Source organism: Grampus griseus (assembly GCF_964374135.1).
Source record: "Grampus griseus genome assembly, chromosome: 14".
NCBI lineage: Eukaryota > Metazoa > Chordata > Mammalia > Artiodactyla > Delphinidae > Grampus > Grampus griseus.
Window position 1 is genome coordinate 1489689 of NC_139008.1, and position 19492 is coordinate 1509180.

General features: G+C 61.3%; 2 protein-coding genes across 3 annotated transcripts in view; one reads left to right on the top strand and one right to left on the bottom strand.

The window, feature by feature from the left end:
* The first annotated feature begins 4 nt into the window (after positions 1 to 4).
* Positions 5 to 9300, top strand: NUDT1 (nudix hydrolase 1). The gene is made up of 4 exons (XM_082670370.1): positions 5 to 52; positions 1484 to 1648; positions 6235 to 6380; positions 6648 to 9300. The coding sequence occupies exons 2-4, from the start codon at positions 1497 to 1499 to the stop codon at positions 6818 to 6820; spliced, it is 471 nt and encodes a 156-aa protein (XP_082526496.1). The 5' UTR covers positions 5 to 52; positions 1484 to 1496; the 3' UTR covers positions 6821 to 9300.
* Positions 9301 to 9625: 325 nt separating this feature from the next.
* The window catches only part of SNX8 (sorting nexin 8), a gene marked incomplete at its 5' end in the record, with an annotated part of 39549 nt that continues 29682 nt past the window's right edge, over positions 9626 to 19492 (bottom strand). Inside the window, 7 exons of one of the 2 annotated variants that reach the window (XM_082670918.1) lie at positions 9626 to 10159; positions 12528 to 12677; positions 12950 to 13099; positions 14010 to 14078; positions 17505 to 17637; positions 18261 to 18421; positions 19325 to 19405. In XM_082670918.1, coding sequence (XP_082527044.1) covers positions 10049 to 10159; positions 12528 to 12677; positions 12950 to 13099; positions 14010 to 14078; positions 17505 to 17637; positions 18261 to 18421; positions 19325 to 19405 — 855 coding nt within the window. In that variant the 3' untranslated portion in view covers positions 9626 to 10048. The remainder of the gene's footprint in view (positions 10160 to 12527; positions 12678 to 12949; positions 13100 to 14009; positions 14079 to 17504; positions 17638 to 18260; positions 18422 to 19324; positions 19406 to 19492) is intronic. The other variant, XM_082670917.1, reaches the window with a different exon arrangement.

Genomic DNA, 19492 nt, shown 5'->3' on the forward strand with positions numbered 1-19492 from the left:
CCCCCGGAAGCGGCGCGCGGGTTGGAAAGGCGCGTGCAGAGCCCGGGAGCGGGTGAGTCCGGGAGCGGGTGAGACCGGCAGTGCCGCCGCGGGAGACGGGCCTGCGACTTGCCGGGGAGCGCTGGTGGGCGGGGGCGGCTGGAGACCCAGCACAGACAAGGCCCCAGACACGGGAGTCCGAGCCTGGCGCTCGACTGTGCGTTGTCTTTAAACTCCAGTCGCGGGCCTCGGTGTACAGGCGACCCCGCTGAGAGGCCACCCGGCTGACACGGGGCGCTGCCCGACCCCTGACTTTAGGCGGGCTCTCTGGGGACCCGTCTGATGGCAGAACCAAGAGCTGTAGCCAACTAGACTTCAACGTGCGGTAGACGCAGGTTGCGGTAGACGCAGGTTTGGGTACCGGCTCCGGTGTTTGATTTGGGGTCAAACGTAGCCTCTCTGAGCTTCAGTTTCCTTGGCTGAAAATGGAAAAGGTAACTGTCAGCTCACACAGTTGTTGGGTCTGTTAAAGGGGATGATTCTGGGCAAGTATATAATCGGTGCCTAATCCCTGACAGCTGACAGTTCTAGCAGCAGCAGCAGCATCCCAGTTACCTTAGGAAGCCAGGGATTGGGGCACGAACAGGTCGGGGACAGGACAAAGTCCGCAGACTAAAGGGAGGCTGGACCACAGAGACCCACCTCTCCTGCCTGACCTACCGCCAGCACCAGGACCCAGGCCTAGGGCCCTTTTCTCAGACACTGTAACTTCCCAGGAGGATCGCTGGTCCTGAATCCTGCATCTCGTCCAGTGTGGGCCCCAGACTGGGGTGGGGATGGATCGACAGCTGACTTGGTCCTGCTCTTCCAGCATTTCTCCAGCAGTGGCCGACATCACCCTCCGAGTCTTTCTCTGGACCACACAAACCCATTCGAGAAGGAGAGGCCCTTGGGCTCCAGCACCAGGTCCCAGAGCAGCAACAGTTGTGAGCAGAGTGTGAAAACCTGTCACAGGAGTGGGGACTATCCACTGTCAGGAGCCAGGCATTTCTTGGGAATCTGGGGGTCTGCTTTTGCAGAGAGGCAGAAACCAGAACACAGTAGGCCAGAAGAAGGCCCCGTAATGAGAAGGCCAAGGCCAACGGCCAGACGCAAGAACCGCTGGGTAAACTGCAGGGTTCTCTTGGTGCCCGGCGGGCTCGGGCCCTGGACACAGGAGCAGGGACAGCCCTGTGCCGAGGAGTGGGGAGGGGAAGGGATGGGCCGTCATCTGACCTGCTGCATCAGCCCGGTAAGCGAAGGGCCTGGGCACTGATGCCCCTGGGTTCTGGGGGCCAGGCCTCTGTCTGCCCCAGAAAACCTGCTACATGTGACAGAGCTGGGACGTTGCCTCTCCGTGCCTGGCAGAGCACATTTCCTGTCCACCCGGCCCCTGGCCACCGCAATGCACACGCTTCCGTCCACACCCAGGTCAAGCTGACGCAACCCCTTGCCTTCCCTGCAGAACCAAGGGCACCATGTGTGCCTCGAGGCTCTGCACCTTGGTGCTCGTGCTGCAGCCTCAGCGAGTCCTCCTGGGCATGAAGAAACGAGGCTTCGGGGCCGGCCGGTGGAACGGCTTCGGAGGCAAAGTTCAAGAAGGAGAGACCATCGAGGATGGAGCCAAGAGGTGAGGGGCGGGGCAGGCCTGACCGCAGAACCAGCTCCCGCAGGCGACAAGGATTCGGGCTGGAGAGCCAGGCCCCTGATTGGACCACTTAGAGCCACGCGACCCGGAGCCCAGACCGAATCCTTGAGCCTCGGTTTCTTCATTTGCAAAGTGGGGATACTAACGGTACCTACCTCTTAGGACTGTTGTGAAGATTAAGTGAGAAAAGAAACATAAGGGACTGAGCGAGGCCGGGCACACGGTCCGTGCTCAGTACACATTAGCTGCCGCCCTGCAGTCGTGGTTTTTAGGACGTCTGGGAAGCCGCTGTGCAGTGGTTTGGGTCGAAGAACCCTGGCTTCCTCTTTCTAGCCAAGGGACTGGCCAGTCACTGGGCTCCTTCCTTTGTTCAGGGGAACTGGCGATGAGCGCGTCTGGGAGCTTCCGCACACAGTCTCAGTTCTTCCTTGACACACTCACTTTCACATGGGAAGAACCGAAGCCCAGAGAGGGTGAGCAGTGTGCCCGAGATCACACAGGCCTCCAGACCGCAGCCCCTTTGCCTTCCTGCCCCTCGCAGGCTTGTGTGGATAAATCCAGCCTCCTGTGTCATCCACTGAGCCCCACGCGGTCTGGCCTCGCCCCCTCGCTCCCATCCCTGCCCCCCCCGGACACCCCAAGCTGTCATTGCCCACCCACTCTTCCTGGCTCCTCCTCTGGCTGACCCCTCCTCCGCCCTCACATTGGAGAAGGTGCCCCTCCCCCAGCTCTTCTCCATAGACCTCTGGACTTCCTTCACAGAACCGCCACCTTTCTGATCACACCGAATTACGCCCTCTGTCCGTCGTGAGGCCAGGACTGAAGACCTTTTATAAGTCAAGTTTGTATTGAAGTATAAAGTACATGTAGGAAAATGCCAGTCTTCATCAGGGAAGTTTTAAGAAATGGGTCCATCATTTAACCAGCACGTAGATCAAGAAATGGGGCTGGAGGGTGGACCCTGCCCCCAGGGGGCAGCCTGCACCCTGACTTCTGTCCCAGGTGACGGTCTGGCCCATTCAGAAATACCCTGTGGGAAGAGCCTCGCAGCTGTGGCTTCTTCCTGGTATTATGTCTGCACGTGGCAGCGGTCCAGTCCGGTTTATGAACACACTGCACCCTGCTCATCCCGGGCGTGGGCTTTTGGGCCGTTTCCGGGTTGCAGTTGCAAGTGATGTAGCTGTGGACGGTCCTGTACGGTCCTTCCGGTGGATGCTGCCCTCGAGAATTCGAGGTGTTCCGCCTTAGCACATACCGCCAAACAGTTCTGCTCATTTAAAGTCCCGCCAGCGGCGTGTGAGGTCCGCTTCCTCCAAATCCTCAGCGCCACCTGGCATCTTCTGTCCTTTCCATCTCAGCCATCCCGGCAGGTGTGGTGATACCTTGTGGCGGTTTTACTGTGTTTGCCCCAGTGACTAATGACATTGAGCCACCTGCACAGCGTCCGAGGGCCCCTGGCGTTAAACTCGGTGCAGCTGAGCAGATGCCGTGCTGGGCCCTGCAGTCTGCCCTCCACACACTCGCTGCACCGCCAGAAGGCACTGGAGCGGTGGCCCCGTGACCCCCAGCCTCACTCCTGTGCCGACCTCCCCACAGATCGCAGAGCCGTCCTGAGATCGCTGCCTTTCTGTTGTCGCTCAGGCTTGCTCACTGCTTTAGCATCAGGGTCTCAGTTACCCTCTTAGAACCTCGTGATTCGTTGCCCGTCGGAGGCCTCGTCCAGCAGGTGGGGCTGTGGAGGGCGCTTCCTCCCAGGCCGCCCTGAGCTCCGTTTTGATACCCGGGCGCCCTTGAGGGCACACTCAGCCCCTGCAGGCAGCGTGCCCCACTGGGGGACATCCTCTCCGCAGCCACGGGGCACTAAGGGTCTCCATGCTCTGCCCGGGGGACCTTCCTTTAGGCAGGGTTGGCCTTACCCTGAGACTGAGGCCAGAAGTGCACCACCCGGGGCCCACACCGCGCGCCTGATGCAGACCCGTCTGCCCGTGACCGCATGGTACCACGCTGGCGCCCAGGGCCTGTGGGTCAGCTCCGGGCAGCTCTCTTCAGGAGCCCCGCGGCCTCTCCCCAGGGTTCCAGCCTGGGTGTAGGATGGAGCCAGGTGTCAGGACCACCCCGACAAAGGACGGTTGAGCCCCTGCAGGGGGGGGTCGGGACGGGTGGCAGGTTCTAATGCACGGGGCGCAGGCTGAGACCCACCCCAGGGCCCTGGGACTCCAGCAGCAACAGGGCTTCGCCCACTTTGGGGATGACCCAGCCGTCAGCCCCGGCCCCTAGGGCAGCTCTGGCCTCTTTCCGTGCACGTGCGTGGGGCTGCTCCTTAGGCCCCAGGCCCTGGCTGTCCTGCCCTGACGAGCGAGGTCACGGCAGCCTTGGGGGTATCTGGTGCACTGCGCTTTGGGGTCCCAGGGTGGGCCCCACTTCAACAGCTGGGTTAACGTGCCAGCAGACTCAGGTGGCCGGGAGACTGGTTGTCCCTTCCTCTGTGCTGGATGTCCTTGGGGGGAAGCCATCTGAGCACCAAGGAAGATGTATCCTTCCTCTGGGGGGTTGCAGGGAGTTGCAGGCACCTGGGGACCCAGGGTGCCTCACAGCCAGGTTTCAGCTTCGGGCGTGGAGCACGCCCACCTTTCTGGCCAGCACCCACAGAGCACTGTGTTAGAGAACTCTGGAAGGCCGTGCGGCCGGCGGGCCCCCGAGCTGCACCGCGGGCTCCGGACCGCAGGGCCCCCATGTCCCCCGCCGTGTGGGGAACATCCCAGAGATGCAGTCAGACACGTCAGCAAAACTGCATCAGTGTCACCCCCGGCTGCCTGGTTATCCCAGCCCGAAACAAGCTCAGCTCTGCCTGCGAGGACATTATTGACATTTCATACACTGCCGTGGACTCCCAGAAGATGAGCCAAAATTAGTCAAAACGTTAAATCAGCAGGTGACGGTTTTAAAATGCGCTCGCCAGCCTGCTGCCAGAGGTAGGGCGGGCCCTGCCGAAGGCTTCTGTTACATTTAATTGGGGAGCCATTTCCACCCTCGCAAGTGAAAACACACGTTCATTTTTTAGGTCGTGTCTAATTTTAATTAACCATCTCAATGAATAAATTCCAGCTTCCAGAGCATCACCTGGGCTGCATCTGAATGGCAGCAAATGGATACAGTTCCTCTCTGGGCCTCACGGGAAGGTTAGGGCAGATTCCAAGCTCAATAAGGCGTCCATTTAAATAAGACCGTTTAACCCAACACACGTGTTTAACAAACACTGGTTTCCCTGACTCCTCATTACAGGCAACAGGAAGTAATTATGCATTGCGTTCCTAACATAACTCAGAGATCAAAGCTTAAAAAGACCTTTTTTTAAGCTACCACTCTAAATAGGTATAATTAGAATGTTTTTACAGCAACAAAAATAAATACAGGGCAGTAGGGAAGTGAGACTCTAGCAGGAGACACAGGTGCTGAGCTTCACGGGTGCAGGGCTGGTGGGGTCCCCAGAGTCCCGAGCACAGCAGAACATCCAGAAAGCGCTTGCCAAGGATGGAACGAGACGCAGGATGACGGCGGCGGGGCCGCCGGTGGGGTGAAAGGCTGGTGGCAGACGGTGTGTACGAGGATGCTTATCACAGCGGGTTTCGTGATGAGCAAGGTGGGTCTTCTATTCTATGATACACAACAGCCGAGAAGCTGGCTGAATTCCTTGAAGTGTAGGACGTGGCTCTGCAGTGTTGTGTGAAAAGCACAGGTACAAGGTACGGGCGGCATGTGTGCAGTTCTTAAAAGGGATGCACAAAGGAGAAAGACCCCAAGGGGAAACTGCAGTGGTAGCAAGGGTTCTTGCTGGGTGAGGAGTCTCTGTGTGTTTGCTAGACTGTCTACAATGAATATGTAGCTTGGGGAAGCATTGTTAAATTGAGGGGGGGGATCCCGGTTCTCGTGAATCGCCCGGCACTTGTGCACTCAGGTGGGGAGATCAGCCCCCTGACCCCTTCCTACAAGCACAGGTGGTGGAGCTGGGGGAAAGGGTCCTGAGAAGTGGGGACACAGCGAGACAGGCCCAAAGCTCATCCCCTACCATCAAGCGCGGCTGAGGTGAGCTGGCTGGGGTGGGGCCTGTCTCCTTGGTGAAACAGGAGTTCAAACAGCCCCTTCTCTGGAGAAGAGACAGTAGAAACCTGCAGTCTGCTCCTGAGCTCTGTGCGGGGACAGGACAGGGCAGGAGGACTTTGGCTCAGGGCCGGGTTCCGGGGGCTGCAGCCCGCAGAGCACCATGCACACGTGACGGCCTCAGGGAGAGCCAAGCAGGACAGGTGGGGTCCCCTGGCTCTAGCAGTGGCCTCCCGTGGGACCTCCGAGCAGCTGAGCTGGGCCAGGCCTGACCTGCCACGTGGTGCGCCCAGGGTGCTCAATTACAGAGGTCTGGCTGCCCCTAAACAGCGGTCCCCAAACCCGAGCCCTTGGCCACATGTACACACTCCGCCCCTCCATCCTCCCAGCACCATTCTCGGGTGCCGTGTGGGCGCCTTGCGTTAACTGTCACCTTATGTCCGGGTGTGTCCATCCGCCTCTGCCCACAGGGAGCTGCAGGAAGAGAGCGGTCTGACCGTGGACGCGCTGCAGAAGGTGGGCCAGATCGTGTTTGAGTTCGTGGGCGACCCCGAGCTGATGGACATGCACATCTTCTGCACAGACAGTGTCCACGGGACACCAGTGGAGAGCGAAGGTGAGTCTCTGGGCTCGTCCCTTCACCGCCGGTGAGGGAGGCAGGTGATGAGCGGCACAGCAGCCCTCCCCTCCCCCAGGGGCAGGTGCTGAAACACACGAGCACCGGAGCCTCCCTACTCTTCTGTAAGATAAGGGATACAGTCACAAGGATTAAATATGAAAGTATGTCAAATTCCTCACACAGAATAACTCAGTAATTCCTCACAAAAAGTCAGTTTAAAATCTGGATTGAACATCGATGACAGTTCCTTTTCACTGACTTCAGAAATGCGCCCCCAGTGGTTCCAACTGGACCAGATCCCCTTCGCTGACATGTGGCCCGATGACAGCTACTGGTTTCCCCTCCTGCTTCAGAAGAAGAAGTTCCACGGCTACTTCAAGTTCCAGAGTCACGACACCATCCTGGACTACAAGCTTCGCGAGGTGGACACAGTCTAGGACAGAGCTGAGCTCGTCCCTCGGGCCATGAGCACCCCTGCCCAGCCACGCCGAGGCTCCAGGCTCAGCACACCGGCCGGGCCTCCAGTCTGTCTGGCGCATGATTGGATGGAAAGGAAAATAAACCTCTTTTACTTTTTCAACATTCCTCACCGGGCCTCACGAAGTCCCATCCTCGGGGAGCTGCCAGACGTGCCTGGCTGTGACCTGCACCACCGAACAGAGATGGGGGAAAGAGACACAGGCGCAAAAGGGGAGGGGATGGCTTTTCGGACGTCCCACGGGGGAGAACTGGTGTGGGAGGCCCGGCACAGGTGTGCATGGGGCCGCAGGATCCCGGGGGTGGGCTAGAGGCCGTGTTCTCCTCTCACCACCCCCCTTATGGGGAAACCGAGGCGCGGTCAGGGCCCAGGGCTCCAACCCCCGTCTAATGTACCATCACTTGGTCGCCCTCCCTCCCCCAAGACAGGCTGATTTCATCCTGGTTTCTGACCCTGGAGAGGGGGCTGGGGGGTACCAACCACTCACACAAAAACTTCACAACTTGACCCGACTTTTATAAACACGTTTAATGATAGTTGTTCATGTAAGTTCAGTGATAAAAATCTCGGAACGTAGCTCATTTGTAAACAATTCCAGTTAACTGGGTGTGATGGTCATTGATCCCTGCAGCCGTATAAAGTGCTTCACACATAACCAGACTCCACGCAAAGCAAGAGGAAAGGCCTAAGATACCGAACCGTCCTGACCTCCGGCAGCCCGAGCCCCGGGTCCCCATGGCAGCCTGCCTTGGCCACGCCCTCCCTCGTCCCCACTCTGCGTCTTCGCACCGAGTCAGCTGGACGCAGGCTGGAGGGGCGTGGCCTGAAGGCGCACGCCTGGGGCCAGGCCAAGGCAGTGGTGAGCCACACTCAGCCCTAACGGGACGGGAGCGGCCGAAGGGCTCCCATCGGGAAGACGGAACCGGACGTCCTTTCACGGGGCTGTGACAGGCTCTCCCGGGCACGAGGAGAGCTCGGACGCAGAGGTGTGCGTGGCCCACCTTGGAGCTGGGGCAGCCTCTCCTCCCCCTCCCCGAGCGAACACTGAGCAGGAAACCCTGCCCGCCGAGCCTGGGAACCCAGCGGCAGCCCAGGTGGAGGGCGGACGGGGAGCTTTGTGGAAAAGGTGCCTCTGCGCCCCCAGCTGCCACACGAGGGGGACACGGTCACTCCAGCATCTTCCCACTGACCCCTTTCCAGCACCTGGGGTGGGGGGAGCGGGTGGACCAGAAAGTGCCCTGCAGGTGAGCCTCTGAGGAAGAGCGAGGCCAGGCCTCCAACCAAGAACGTGCTCCTGGTTTCCACGCGGGAGCCAGTCCCGCCAGGAGGATTCTCTCCTGGAAAGTGCATCTGATGTCTTTGGTGTCAGAGATCTCCCTGGTGACCCGTGTGGGGAGGGCAAGCCTCAACCTGACCGGGAAGACGCTCCCCACCCTCCGTGCCGCTGTGCCACCACCCACCACGCGGCCAGGGCGTCTCCCCGCTCTCCGCTGTCCCGTGGCCTCGTGTCCCTCACCACCCACGGACAGACCTCGGGGGGGGAGCAGCCACCACCGCGGGGCCAGGACAGCAGAGGCCGGTGGTCAACGCTCCACGGCTCGAGCGTACACAGCACCTGGGGACCAACCTGCCGGGCAGCACAGAGCCACTCAAAGTGGTTGGGAGCCCGTTTCTCCACAGAGGGATCAAACGCAGAAGCAGCCCACAACGGGGGCACATGGCACAGGCGGCCCCTGCTGGCCAGGCTCCGGGGGCGCACCACCCCTCTGCTCGTCCTCCAGGAGACCGGCCAGCCCGGCACCGGAAGGCACACGTTGGCTGCCGTGGGGCTCCGGCGGGTGGGGTGCAGCCGGCCTCCCCGCACGCCTGAACCCACGTGTGGGTGAGCCCAGGCCCCGGTGGGCACACTCACTTTGCCCTGGACTGTAACGTGTGTCAGCTCACCAGGGAAGCCTGCCTGTCACCCAGAGCCTCTGTGTCCCACGTGCGTGCCTCACACCAAGGGCAAACCCCTAGAACCCCCAGGCTCGTGTTGCAGGAAGGCAGGGACCTCAGAGACCCTCGGTGCAGTCGGCCTCCTCCAGCGCCCTCCCAAGCCAGTGAGAACCGTGAAGGACGGGGGGCACTTACACAACAGGGGCTCAGGGCAGGACACACCCAGCCCCAGGCGGACATAAGCCCACCCGGCTCCAGACCGCCGCCCCCTCAGAGCAGGCTCTGGGCTGGCAAGCGTGGCAGGGAGGCTGGAAGGAGGGTTCCTGCTGCCCCAAAGAAGCGAAGTCGGTGTAACAGAGGGTTACCAGAGCGACGCAGATCCCCCCGCAGAGCCCACTGCCCTGCCAGCCTCGACGCTCACGGCGTGGCCTCCCAAGAACAGCCGGGCAGCCGCCTGCACCTGCAGAGACGGCGGGAGCATCGGCTCACGGACCTCCAGACGCTTTGGTCCCCGCTTTGTCCTCCGCACCTCAGACCGCCGGGCACACGACAGGGTCACAGTGTGAGCGTGCACACGTGTGCGTGCCATGGAGGGAGGGACACAGACACCAGGGCCGCCAGGCTCACAGTTTGGGCCCAGGGACCCTCGGGCCCCCGCTCGCATGGCCAGGGCTATCTGCGGGCCGCAGCGGAAGGTCTCGCTGGCCAGTTCCGTGTCGGACACGGCCACCGCCGTCCGACGGCAGCACGCCGGCCGCGGGGACGGTCCTGCCCCGTCTCCCCGCTCAGCTATTCCAGAACCCTCCCGACTGTTCTAGCACATGGGCCCCAGCACACGCCCCCTGCACGATCTGCTGTGTGCAAACCATCCCTCTGTGGGTCCTGGGAGAAAACCGTCCCGGGGACTCTCAACACTCTCGCCACCAGATTGACGGGCCACGGTGTGCTTCGGGAGGGCCAGGCAGGGTCGAGGGCAACCGGGACAGACCCCGTGTGGCCGCGGCTTCCGTGGACGCCCGGAGGCCTAGCGCGTGTCCTCGGCCTTGCTCCCCGCGAGGGGAGGGGAGCCACGGCCACTGGGACCCGGCCCCACCCTGCCCGGGCATCAGCTCTTCCACGAGGGGCTGCAGCCCAACGCTGGGCCCCCTCGGGGTCGGGGCAGCCACCACGTGAAGGGAATTAAACAGGAACACACCATTTGGAAAGAAGTTTTAGTGAGGGCGCCGGAGCTGCCGCCCACATCCTCCCGGCACTAGTGAGGAGACAGGCCGTCCTGCGGGGACCTCGGTGGGCTTGGGGCGCCGTGCGGTCCAGCGAAGAGGCACTGTAGCTTGGGCTGCAGGTCATTCCACACCTTGCTCATCTGGAGGAGGAAGGGGAAGCGCGGGGTGAGGAGATGGAGGCCGCCTGTGGCCTGACGCACCAGCTCTCTCCTCCTAAAATGCTCACGGAGAGAGGAGACGCCCTTGCAGCCACGCCAGCGCATGTGTCACCTCCCCCAGAGCTCCCAGAGTGGGGGCGGGCCGGCCTTCCCACCCGCATCGCGGCCCAGCGCTCCGAACACCCCTCCACAGACCAGCCCAGGTAAGGGCAGACCTGCAACCAAAGGTCATGGTGGCCGTGCCACCACCCCTGCACGGGGACAGAAAGGCACGGGTCTGCTCGACGTAACAAATGTTATCACGGGGTTGCTCCCTCTGACAGGTCTGCAGGTGCCGGCCTTCTGGGCGGCTCAGAGGCCAAGACAACGTCCACCAGAGGAACACAGAGATGGGCAAAGCGAGAGCAGGGCGGCTGCCACCACAGCTCCCGGCCCCAGGCGTCTGCGAGGAAGGAGGCTGAGCAGCGAGGCCTGTGTCCAAGGCCAGCACTGGGGCAGCGGGGCTCGCGTCACAACAGGAAGCAGCGTGGCCCTGGGAACGTGCGGCGGGAGCAGAGCCTAGTCCCCGAGTTTCGAGACCAGGGCACTCACGAGTCACCCACAGCGGAGAAATCCAGGATCGCATCAGGAAATGTCCCCACTGGCCACCCGGACCTGCCCGTGAGGTCTCACCAGCGTACAGCCCTACCTCGCCCAGCGCTGCTGCTGCCTTGGCCACACCTGCAGGTCCTACACTGTGCCCGAGGGCACCCTGGGCACCCCAGCGAACTCCAGGGGCACCACGAACTATGAGAAACGCTCAAGGGAAACTCAGCATTTGTCACAGGCTACATGGACCACTGCTCTGACGCTGTCTGGAGCTAAGAACGTAAGAAACAGAACCATTAAAACGGTACTTTGGCCTCGGGCTGCTGTGAAAAGTCACTGAGGCACTAAGAGAAAGTAAAGGAACGTCTGTCTCAGGCGGGCAACATTTCTCACTCATGCCCGACTCCCCTGGCGTCCCACTGAAAGCACAGACCCTTGAGTCCCAGGCCCAGCGGTTCTGAAAGCAAGTCTGAGAGGGACCTGTACACTAACCACACGCTGACCAGACCCTCCAGACCGCTCTGGCCCGGCCACCTCCCGCCTGGACGCACCATCTCATGTCTTCTACCCCTGAATCCGCACACCCAGCCACCGCCCGGCACCGTTCCGAACTACAGGTCTGAGCTCCCTCCACGTGCTGCTCACAAAAGCCTCCCTGGCCCTCCGGGCAGGGTCGCCAGCTTCCCAGACTGCACCCCAGCCCACCCCCGGGGCCCCGCGTGGGACCCGTCCCCTCCAGCTGGCCGACCTGTTGGGATCTCCCACTCCTTTGGTGTCAGGGACGGCTGCGAGGCAGGTGTGTGCCCAGCACGGCCACAGGACCTGGCACGGAACGACGACCAAGCAGCCCACTTCCACCAAATCCCCGAGCCGGTCTCGGAAGGCTGCAAGGGCCATATTCTACGCCACTTGCCAGGTGGGGAAACTGGCGCAGAGCTTCAACAACCCAACCAAGGCCGTTCAGAGCTCAGAACTGGTGCACAGCTGGAAGCTGAGACAGCTAGGATGTGAGGTTCAGAGAGTCTGAGCCTACGCTACCTCCCCGCCCCCCGCCTGCGTATCAAAGAGCTAGACGCGGCGCCCGGCAGGTGTGTCCCTCACAGGAGGTGCCGGCGCCCCCAGAGCCGAGAAGGAGCCCAGGGTGGAGGGCGTCAGGGAGAAGGAGGGCGTCGGCTACCATGAGGCCAGCGAACGCAGAACCGGGCAGGGACCTTGCAAGTGTCCCTTCAGCCCTGGCCGCACACACACCCCAGGCTGCACCTGGGGGCAGTGGGCGAACAGCCACACCCAAGCCAGAGCCGTGGCTGAGCCCGGCCGTCCGCGCAGTCCGCAGGGCCCCCGGCCCGTCACGTCGCCTCTCAAGGGCTCAGCAGGGTTTGCACAGAAGTATCCCCATCTGCGGTCCCCCTGCACCTCCTCGCACCGACACCCGCTGTCTGCTCTCACTCCTGGGGGTTCCATGTGCTTTGCCTCTGACCTCTGTCTGGAACTCCTCCAGAAGCGAAGAAATGCTTCCTTTACGGTCCTGCTCTGCTCTCCCACCACCCCGCCCCCCGGGAGCCACAAGGACAACGTCAGGAGTATCATCGGCTACAACGGGACGAGCAGATTTGGACGGGAACGGTTCCGAGTCCTAGCTCACCCACTGCACTCATTTCCTAAGTAACTCTTCAAGGTCAGCCGCAGGGCTGCCGGACCTTCAAGGGCTGCTGCAGGACGAAGGGCGCTGGCCCGGACGGCCAGGTGTGTGTGGGGGACCCACCTCCTTGTGCCCTTGGATCTGGGAGCTGACGAAGGCCCCGAGGATGTGGGAGGTAAGGGGCAGGTAGACGTGGACCAGCTGCGTCTCCTGGTGCAGGCAGTACAGGGAGAAGTAGTTGCGAAGCTCCATCGTCTGGATCACGTTCTCCTGCTGCAGAGCAGACAGCCCCTCGCGACTGGCCCAGCACACGGTGGGAAGCAGGAGCGCCAGGGCCCACACCCCGCCCCTCCTGAGCCCAGGGCCAGGCCCCCCACTCCGTGCAACACATCGGTCACACCGGCTCCGTCAGCCGGTACTCGGGCGTCAGCGTCCCAGCAGCTCAGGAAGCCGGGGGGGACGGCCCGGGGCCCGGCGGCAGGTGTGGGAAGGTACCCTCAGGCCCGCCCACCGCCCCGCAGGCGGGCCCAGGCCGCCCGGCCCACCTCCACGATGCGGGACTCCAGCTGCTCCACAGACTCGGGCTCGCGGTTCTGCACGGCGGCGCTCATCAGCTGCCTCTTCATCAGGCTGTACTTGTGCAGCGCCCGCTGGTGCTTGTGCAGCACGCCCTTCTCGTGCCGCTCACACAGGTCCTGCCGGGAGGACGTGGCACGTCAGCCCAGGAGGCGGGAGACACAGACGGCACCCGCTGCACGCGGCCTCCACGCCTGGGGGCGAGGACGGTGTTTCCTGCTTAGAAACAGCTCACACGCACCCCGCTCACTCCACTCTCGGTGTTCGTGGAAGGGAGCGTCCAGCTGGGCCACCCAGGGCGAGCTGTGAGGGGGTCACGGTGCGAATCAGCAGCGCCAGAAACCCACGGGGAAACGACCAGCGCAGAGCGGGGACAGCCCTGGACCTCACACGCAGTGCTGACCGACCTCCAGAAGCCAGTGCGCCGCCAGCAGCAAGGTCAGTCTCCTAAAGGCCGACGCGCTGGCGTTTCCCCGGGGCCCTAACGTAGCCCCGATCACGATTCCTGTGGGAATACTAGCCACGGAGTCACAGGGCTGCAACTCCACTCACTGGCTGCTGCCCCACCCAGTAGAGGAACCCCTTCTAGAACCTTCCCCACCGGCGCTGGGCCAGCTCCCCCTGAGCTCAGCCCAAAGGATCCTCAGGGCTCACAGACGATCCATCCCGCCACCGATGGCTGGAAAGCCGCCCGCCCCGAGCTGAGGCCTGACTTCCCAGAACCTCCACACCCTAGAAGAGGCGGCTCCCAGCGGGCCAGCCCCTCGTGTGTTTATAAAGAGCGATGGCAGTCACACTCACACTCACGCGCACGCGCCCCTCGCTCTCACATCGGGGAAGCCAGACGCCTGCCCACAGCACCCTGCAGGACGCACACCCCCCTCCCCCGGGAGCCTGCAGGAGGCCCATCTGCACCCCGCAGCCCTGGCTTCAGGCTCTTTTTCCATGTCCCCCAGAGTCACACCCTTGAAAGGTCACAGCAGCCTTCTCAACAGCTCTGTCCCTGACCAAGCAGCAGCCGAGACTCACTTTATAGGACTGGAGCAAATCCAGGAAGAGGTTCAGTTTCTCCACCACGTCGTTCTCCTCCTGTTTGCCCTGGAAAACACACGGCAGGTGGGCCAACACCGACCGAGCACACAGGACCCAGAGCCAGGGGTGCACACCCACCACGGGCCTGGGCTGGCTCGGCCCCCAGAACCGCGGGCCAGCTGTGCAGGGGGCCCCGTCCACACGACAGCCTGCCAACGTGAGGCAGAAGCCTCAGAACCCGCAGGTGGACAAGAGCAAGGGCCGGGTGCCCTGTGCCCACCTTGCATCCGCTCGCCTCCCTACCCGCCCAGCAGCCTGGCCGTCCGCAGACAGCGGGGCTGGGTTTAAACGGGCGAGCAAGTGGGAGGGATGCACCGGGGACAAGGGGAATGGCTGCGGTTCCAACGCAAGGGAGAGCAGCGCGGCCTGCGAGGGGCCGAGGGGAGGGTCTGCAGCCACGGGACTGAGTCTGAAGATGTGGGGGGGCGCGGACCCCACACACACCTCTGCACCCAGGTTGACGCGGGGGGCCCCACGGCGTCATGGGAGGGGGCTGTTCGCCGACTGGGTGTCCTAGTAACGACGGGGTGAAGCCCCGCTCCCGGAGTCACCCACCGCACCCACGAGGCGTGTAGCCCAGCGCCGCTCGCACGGACGAGCCACGTCCACACGGCCAACGGGCACCGATGCTCGGAGCCGCTCCCGGGCAGGAGGAGTCAGTGCCAAAGCCCTGGGCTGGGCTGCTCTGGGCTCAGAGTTGGTGGCTGGAGACGAGGGAGGGCAGCATGAGGGAGAAGCGCGGTCTCTCCACCTCCTGCTCCAGGCACAGCAAACACGGGCCTGCAGGCCACCACGCACCCTCCCCCCATCGCCACAGCAACGGTCAGGCTACGGTGGTTTCCAGGGAACCCCCCATGCTAGCTCTGTGGTCCCAGCCACGCGTGCTGGGGGGCTCTCGCACCCTCACATCCCTCAGCCACCAATACGCGTCAAGTCCCTTTTCCGGGTGCACTGAGCACCTCTCCCAAGTGCAGCACTGGCTCCTCCGGGAAACCAAGCCCCTTCTAAAACCTCTAGAGCTCCAGCCACGGCAGAGAATGAAAAGTTCACCCCATAAACCACACATCAGACTTGGTATGAGGAGGGTGCAGGCAGAAGAAATGAAGAGAAGTCCAAGACCGATGGGGACACAAGCGCTGGACGGGAGCTGGGGGCTTCCACCCAAGCTGCAGCACCAGCTCAGGGGACCCTGGGCCCTCGGGCCCGCTGAGCCCAGAGGTTCCCAGCCATTCAATCCCGCACCCACAGTCAAGGTTCCAGCCAGTAAGGTGACAGGAAAATAACAGGCATGTTGCAGGTTTTTTCAACTCAGAAAGGGAAATACCAGATGGCCACAGGTGCCCTGTCCCTCCTGACTGGGCAGGGGACACAGGAGAACAGAGGTTCCTCCCCGGGTGTGTAGCAGGGGGGACTCCTGCGTGTGTCATTTGCTCCCATTTCTGCTCTGATGCTGTGCAAGACGCGTGTGCCTTTACAGAAAGCACAGGCCCCGGCACCGAGGAAGAAACAGCCCCACTCTGAGTCCCACTTGTCTGGCTGGAAGACAGTTATCAGGTCTCCTACCAGGTCTGGGGAGAATAAAACCGTGATACCTAAAAACAGAATTAGAACTAGCCTTCTGATATCTCCGCTTGCACAGCAAGAGTGAAGTGGAACCCTAGCTCTGACGGATGAAAGTCCTGACAGGCCATTTGATCCAGTTTCGTGTTAAAACTGTATTGATGGGGGGCTTCCCTGGCGGCGCAGTGGTTGAGAGTCCGCCCGCCGATGCAGGGGACACGGTCCGGGAGGATCCCACATGCCGCGGAGCGGCTGGGCCCGTGAGCCATGGCTGCTGAGCCTGCACGTCTGGAGCCTGTGCTCCGCAACGGGAGAGGCCACAGCAGTGAGAGGCCCGCGTACCGCAAGAAAAAAAAAAAACTGTATTGATTTCACTTCAACATAGAAACCACCAAGAGCAATGAGGGATATTCAGGAAACAGCACCACACAGACATGACATTGCAAAGCAGCATTTGTGAGGAACCTCAGAGGCAGGAGGAACTTCAAACCGCACCATGTCAGAAGCCTGACGCCCGTCTCCCCTCGTCAGGGCAGAAGCAGCATCCAAGTCTGAATCAGAAAAGATGCTGGAAATGATCGAGTTGGGGTTCCCACCCCGCTCTGCACCCGCTCCAGGTGACCTGTCCAGGAGGGAGCTGTGGGCCCAGGGCCTGGGTCCCAGCAACAGAACAGCTTCGTGTGTATGTTTTACGACTCAGCTCTGAGTACAGGGCCGAGGGTTAAACAAAAAGCTGTTAATGATCTAGGCCAGCTCCCTTGTTTCTAATCACAGAGAAAAGTACCCAGGGACCAAAGCAGCCCGAGCGAGGTCCCAGCACAAGACACAGGCCAGCACAAAGCAGGCTGCCCGAGCTCGCCCGCCTCTCTACCCAGCCAGTCCTCTGACACCACGTTCTTGGTCCCCAACCCCACCTCGCCCGCCATGGAAACGTGGGCTCCTCTCACCTGGAGATGGACTGGGCCCCGGTGCCAATTCCGCGCGACGCTCAGTGTCTGAAAGACACACTCAGGCACGGGGACCACAGGGGAAGAACACCCAGCACTTTCCACGCCAGGAACGAGGTCAGATTCCCTTTTCATCACTTAGAGCTGTCCTGGCACCTGAGCGTCCCGCCTGGAGCCTGACAACCCCCCAGACCCCCCCGCTGCTGTGGTTCCATGACTCGCTACTAAGGAGCCGTGAGCCCCAGCCGGGTAGCAAGGCCTCCATTTCAATGCACTTAAAACCAGCTGCCAGCCGCCTAAAGCCCACTTCCCCAAGCACCAGGAAGCAAACTCTCACCCTCCAAATTATGTAACGGTTTTATAGCATAAAAGCTCCCCGATGAACATTCCCCTCGGATGGTAAACACTGTATCTGCAAATTAACCCCAACGACTACAAGATTGCAGATTTCCACAAATACCACCTGCCCACAGAGCAGAAGCATTTCCTGAGGTGAGCTGGGTGTCTAGGGCGAGACATGGGGGGAGGCTCTGGGGGTGCTGGGAGCTTGGCTGTTCTGATGAGGTTTCAAGTGGCCAAATGCTGCTTGGCTACGACAGCACCATGGGAGCAACCTGGGTCCACCCGGAACACCCTGGGAAGTGCAAGGTTACATCTCCAGGGACACAGCACATCTCATCTCAGCAAGGGCAGATCTCAGAGACCAGAACCCAATCTGTCCACGTCATCAGCAACTCTCTCAAGAGCATAAGGGACTCACAGGGAGCCCCACCCGGAGCAGACGGGGAGGCGCCCTTCCGACCCGAGAACTGCCGCCACTCACTCAGGACTCAACCGTGACGTCCAGCTGAGAAGGAGACGCTCCCGCACACCGCGGCACAGAGTGTTCTCCGAAACAAGCACCTCGGAGAACAAACCCACTCACCTGCTGTGCAGCCTTGTCAGCGAGCAGTGCAAATTCAACGGACAGGCCTTTCAGCGCCTGTTTGAGGGACCCCCACGTGCTACTGTTCAGAGTGGCCCAGGAGGGGAGCGGGGTCGTGTCAGACCCTAAAGCACTGAGGAGAAAGGACACACACAGGGGAAGAGACACTCAGGCCTGGAAGCTGGGCGGGCAGCCCACCCGACGCCCCCCTCTGCCCAACAGCACACCGCCCCAGGGTGGCCGCCCTGCACATCTCCCAACCGAGACCCCTGCTACGTGAAGCACAGGAGCGCTGGGAGTCGGTCAGAAAGGCAGGATCTCGATCCACCAGGACCTGGAGCCGACTGTCGGTGAGACCCGAGGGAACGCGTGCACAGCAGGGTCGAGGCACGCAGGTCTGGGGGCAGCTGCAGAGGCCAGCATCCTGGCTCAGGCCCGGCCCCTCCTCCAGAGGAGGCAGTGTGACCAGCCGAGCACGGCCCTTCCCGGATCGGATGGACCTTTTCTCAGGTCTGATCCTGACAACGGGGGGAGCCCCTACATCTGGGAACCCCGGTGCTCTGCCTACTCTCTCCATCTCTCTTCTTTCTTCTAAATGCGATCTCATCTCCCCAGCCCTTTCCTTCCCCTTTGGGGAAGAACGAGTCAGAACGAGAGTCATTATGATAAACACACTTTCTGCTCCAAGCCCGCCACCAAAGGCTAGAGACCCCGCCCCACACAACTGGCCCCACGGAGCCCACCAGGGTCACCTGCCTCAGCTCCTTCCCGAAGATGAGGAGGTCAGCAGCATTGTCGATGGTCCGCGACACCATCCGCTCGGCCCTGTCGCGGAGCTTGTGGAAGCTGTTGTAGATGTTGCGAATCAGCTCCCGGCTGATGGCGAACTGAGTCTGGATGTCGGCTGGGAGGAAGTCCTGACGGGGGAGGAGGGAGGAGACTGCATCACCAGACGTGAAAACCTTCCAGAAAAGACGACCAGCAGGAGGGGAAGCAACTCCGTCCACCGAGCAGGTAAACGAGCCCAGACCGCCAGGCCAGGTCACGCAGCGCCCAGCCCAGGAGCCCACTTCGTTCTCCAGCGCCCGCCCTGGACCCCCTTCTCGTCCAAAAGAGACACAGAAACCAACACTACACGCACACCACAAAAAAGACGATCTGCAAACTCGACACGATGAACGTGCGGTCCTGACTCTGCACGAGGGCCCGGCCTCTGCATTTCCTCATTTATTCCCGAAGGGTAACTCGTCACCAGCTTCACTAGTACCTACCCATTAATAGTAACTAATGTTAACCACACAGTGCTTCGGAAATAAAAGGACGGTAAAGGAGTCTGTATTTTTGTACGGAGAAGCAGTTTAAGAAGAAATAACAAAAAAAAAAGGCACCAAATAGCTACTTTCCTCCTTTTGAGAAAGAGACCAGATGAACTAAATTTAAAAATAAACCCGTGCAACGATCAATCCCCTGAAATCCGAAAAGCTGATGACCGAGCACCCACCCATCCGATCACGAAATGCCTGAGGCCACGGCACGAGGGGCCGGCGGGCCCTGTGGTCGGAGAGCGCTCAGTCACACCGGGGCCCCTCTGCCTAGGCGTTTGGGACCTTGCAGATGGCAGCCTCTCCCTCTGTTTCCTCGTCTGTAAAATGGGCGTGACACCCACTGGGTTTCAGATCAACTGAAACAAGGGTCAAGGGAGAAAACCACGCGACCCGTCTTAGCACGATGTCTGGCGCACAGTAGAGGCAAAACAACCGTCACTAACTGCTCACATGATTACTGCTCTGGGGGAAGGGATCATCAAAATCAAAACGTACCTTGGCCCGAGCAGCCAGCTTACAGTTCATGAACTCGTCTCCCACGCACTGGGCGCACTCCTTCAACTTGTTCTGCACATCCTGCAAAAGCGAGAGAGAAACACTTGACCCTCAACCAGCCACAGAACCAGAAGCGTGAGACCAACCGAGCCACCAGAAAGCAGGGTC

What these genes read in the sequence shown, in the direction of transcription:
- NUDT1 (XM_082670370.1), top strand. Translation starts at nt 1,497, where the DNA reads ATGTGTGCCTCGAGGCTCTGCACCTTGGTGCTCGTGCTGCAGCCTCAG. An exon ending in ATCGAGGATGGAGCCAAGAG is followed by an intron (nt 1,649 to 6,234) that starts GTGAGGGGCGGG and finishes CTCTGCCCACAG; the next exon opens with GGAGCTGCAGGAAGAGAGCG. An exon ending in GACACCAGTGGAGAGCGAAG is followed by an intron (nt 6,381 to 6,647) that starts GTGAGTCTCTGG and finishes CACTGACTTCAG; the next exon opens with AAATGCGCCCCCAGTGGTTC.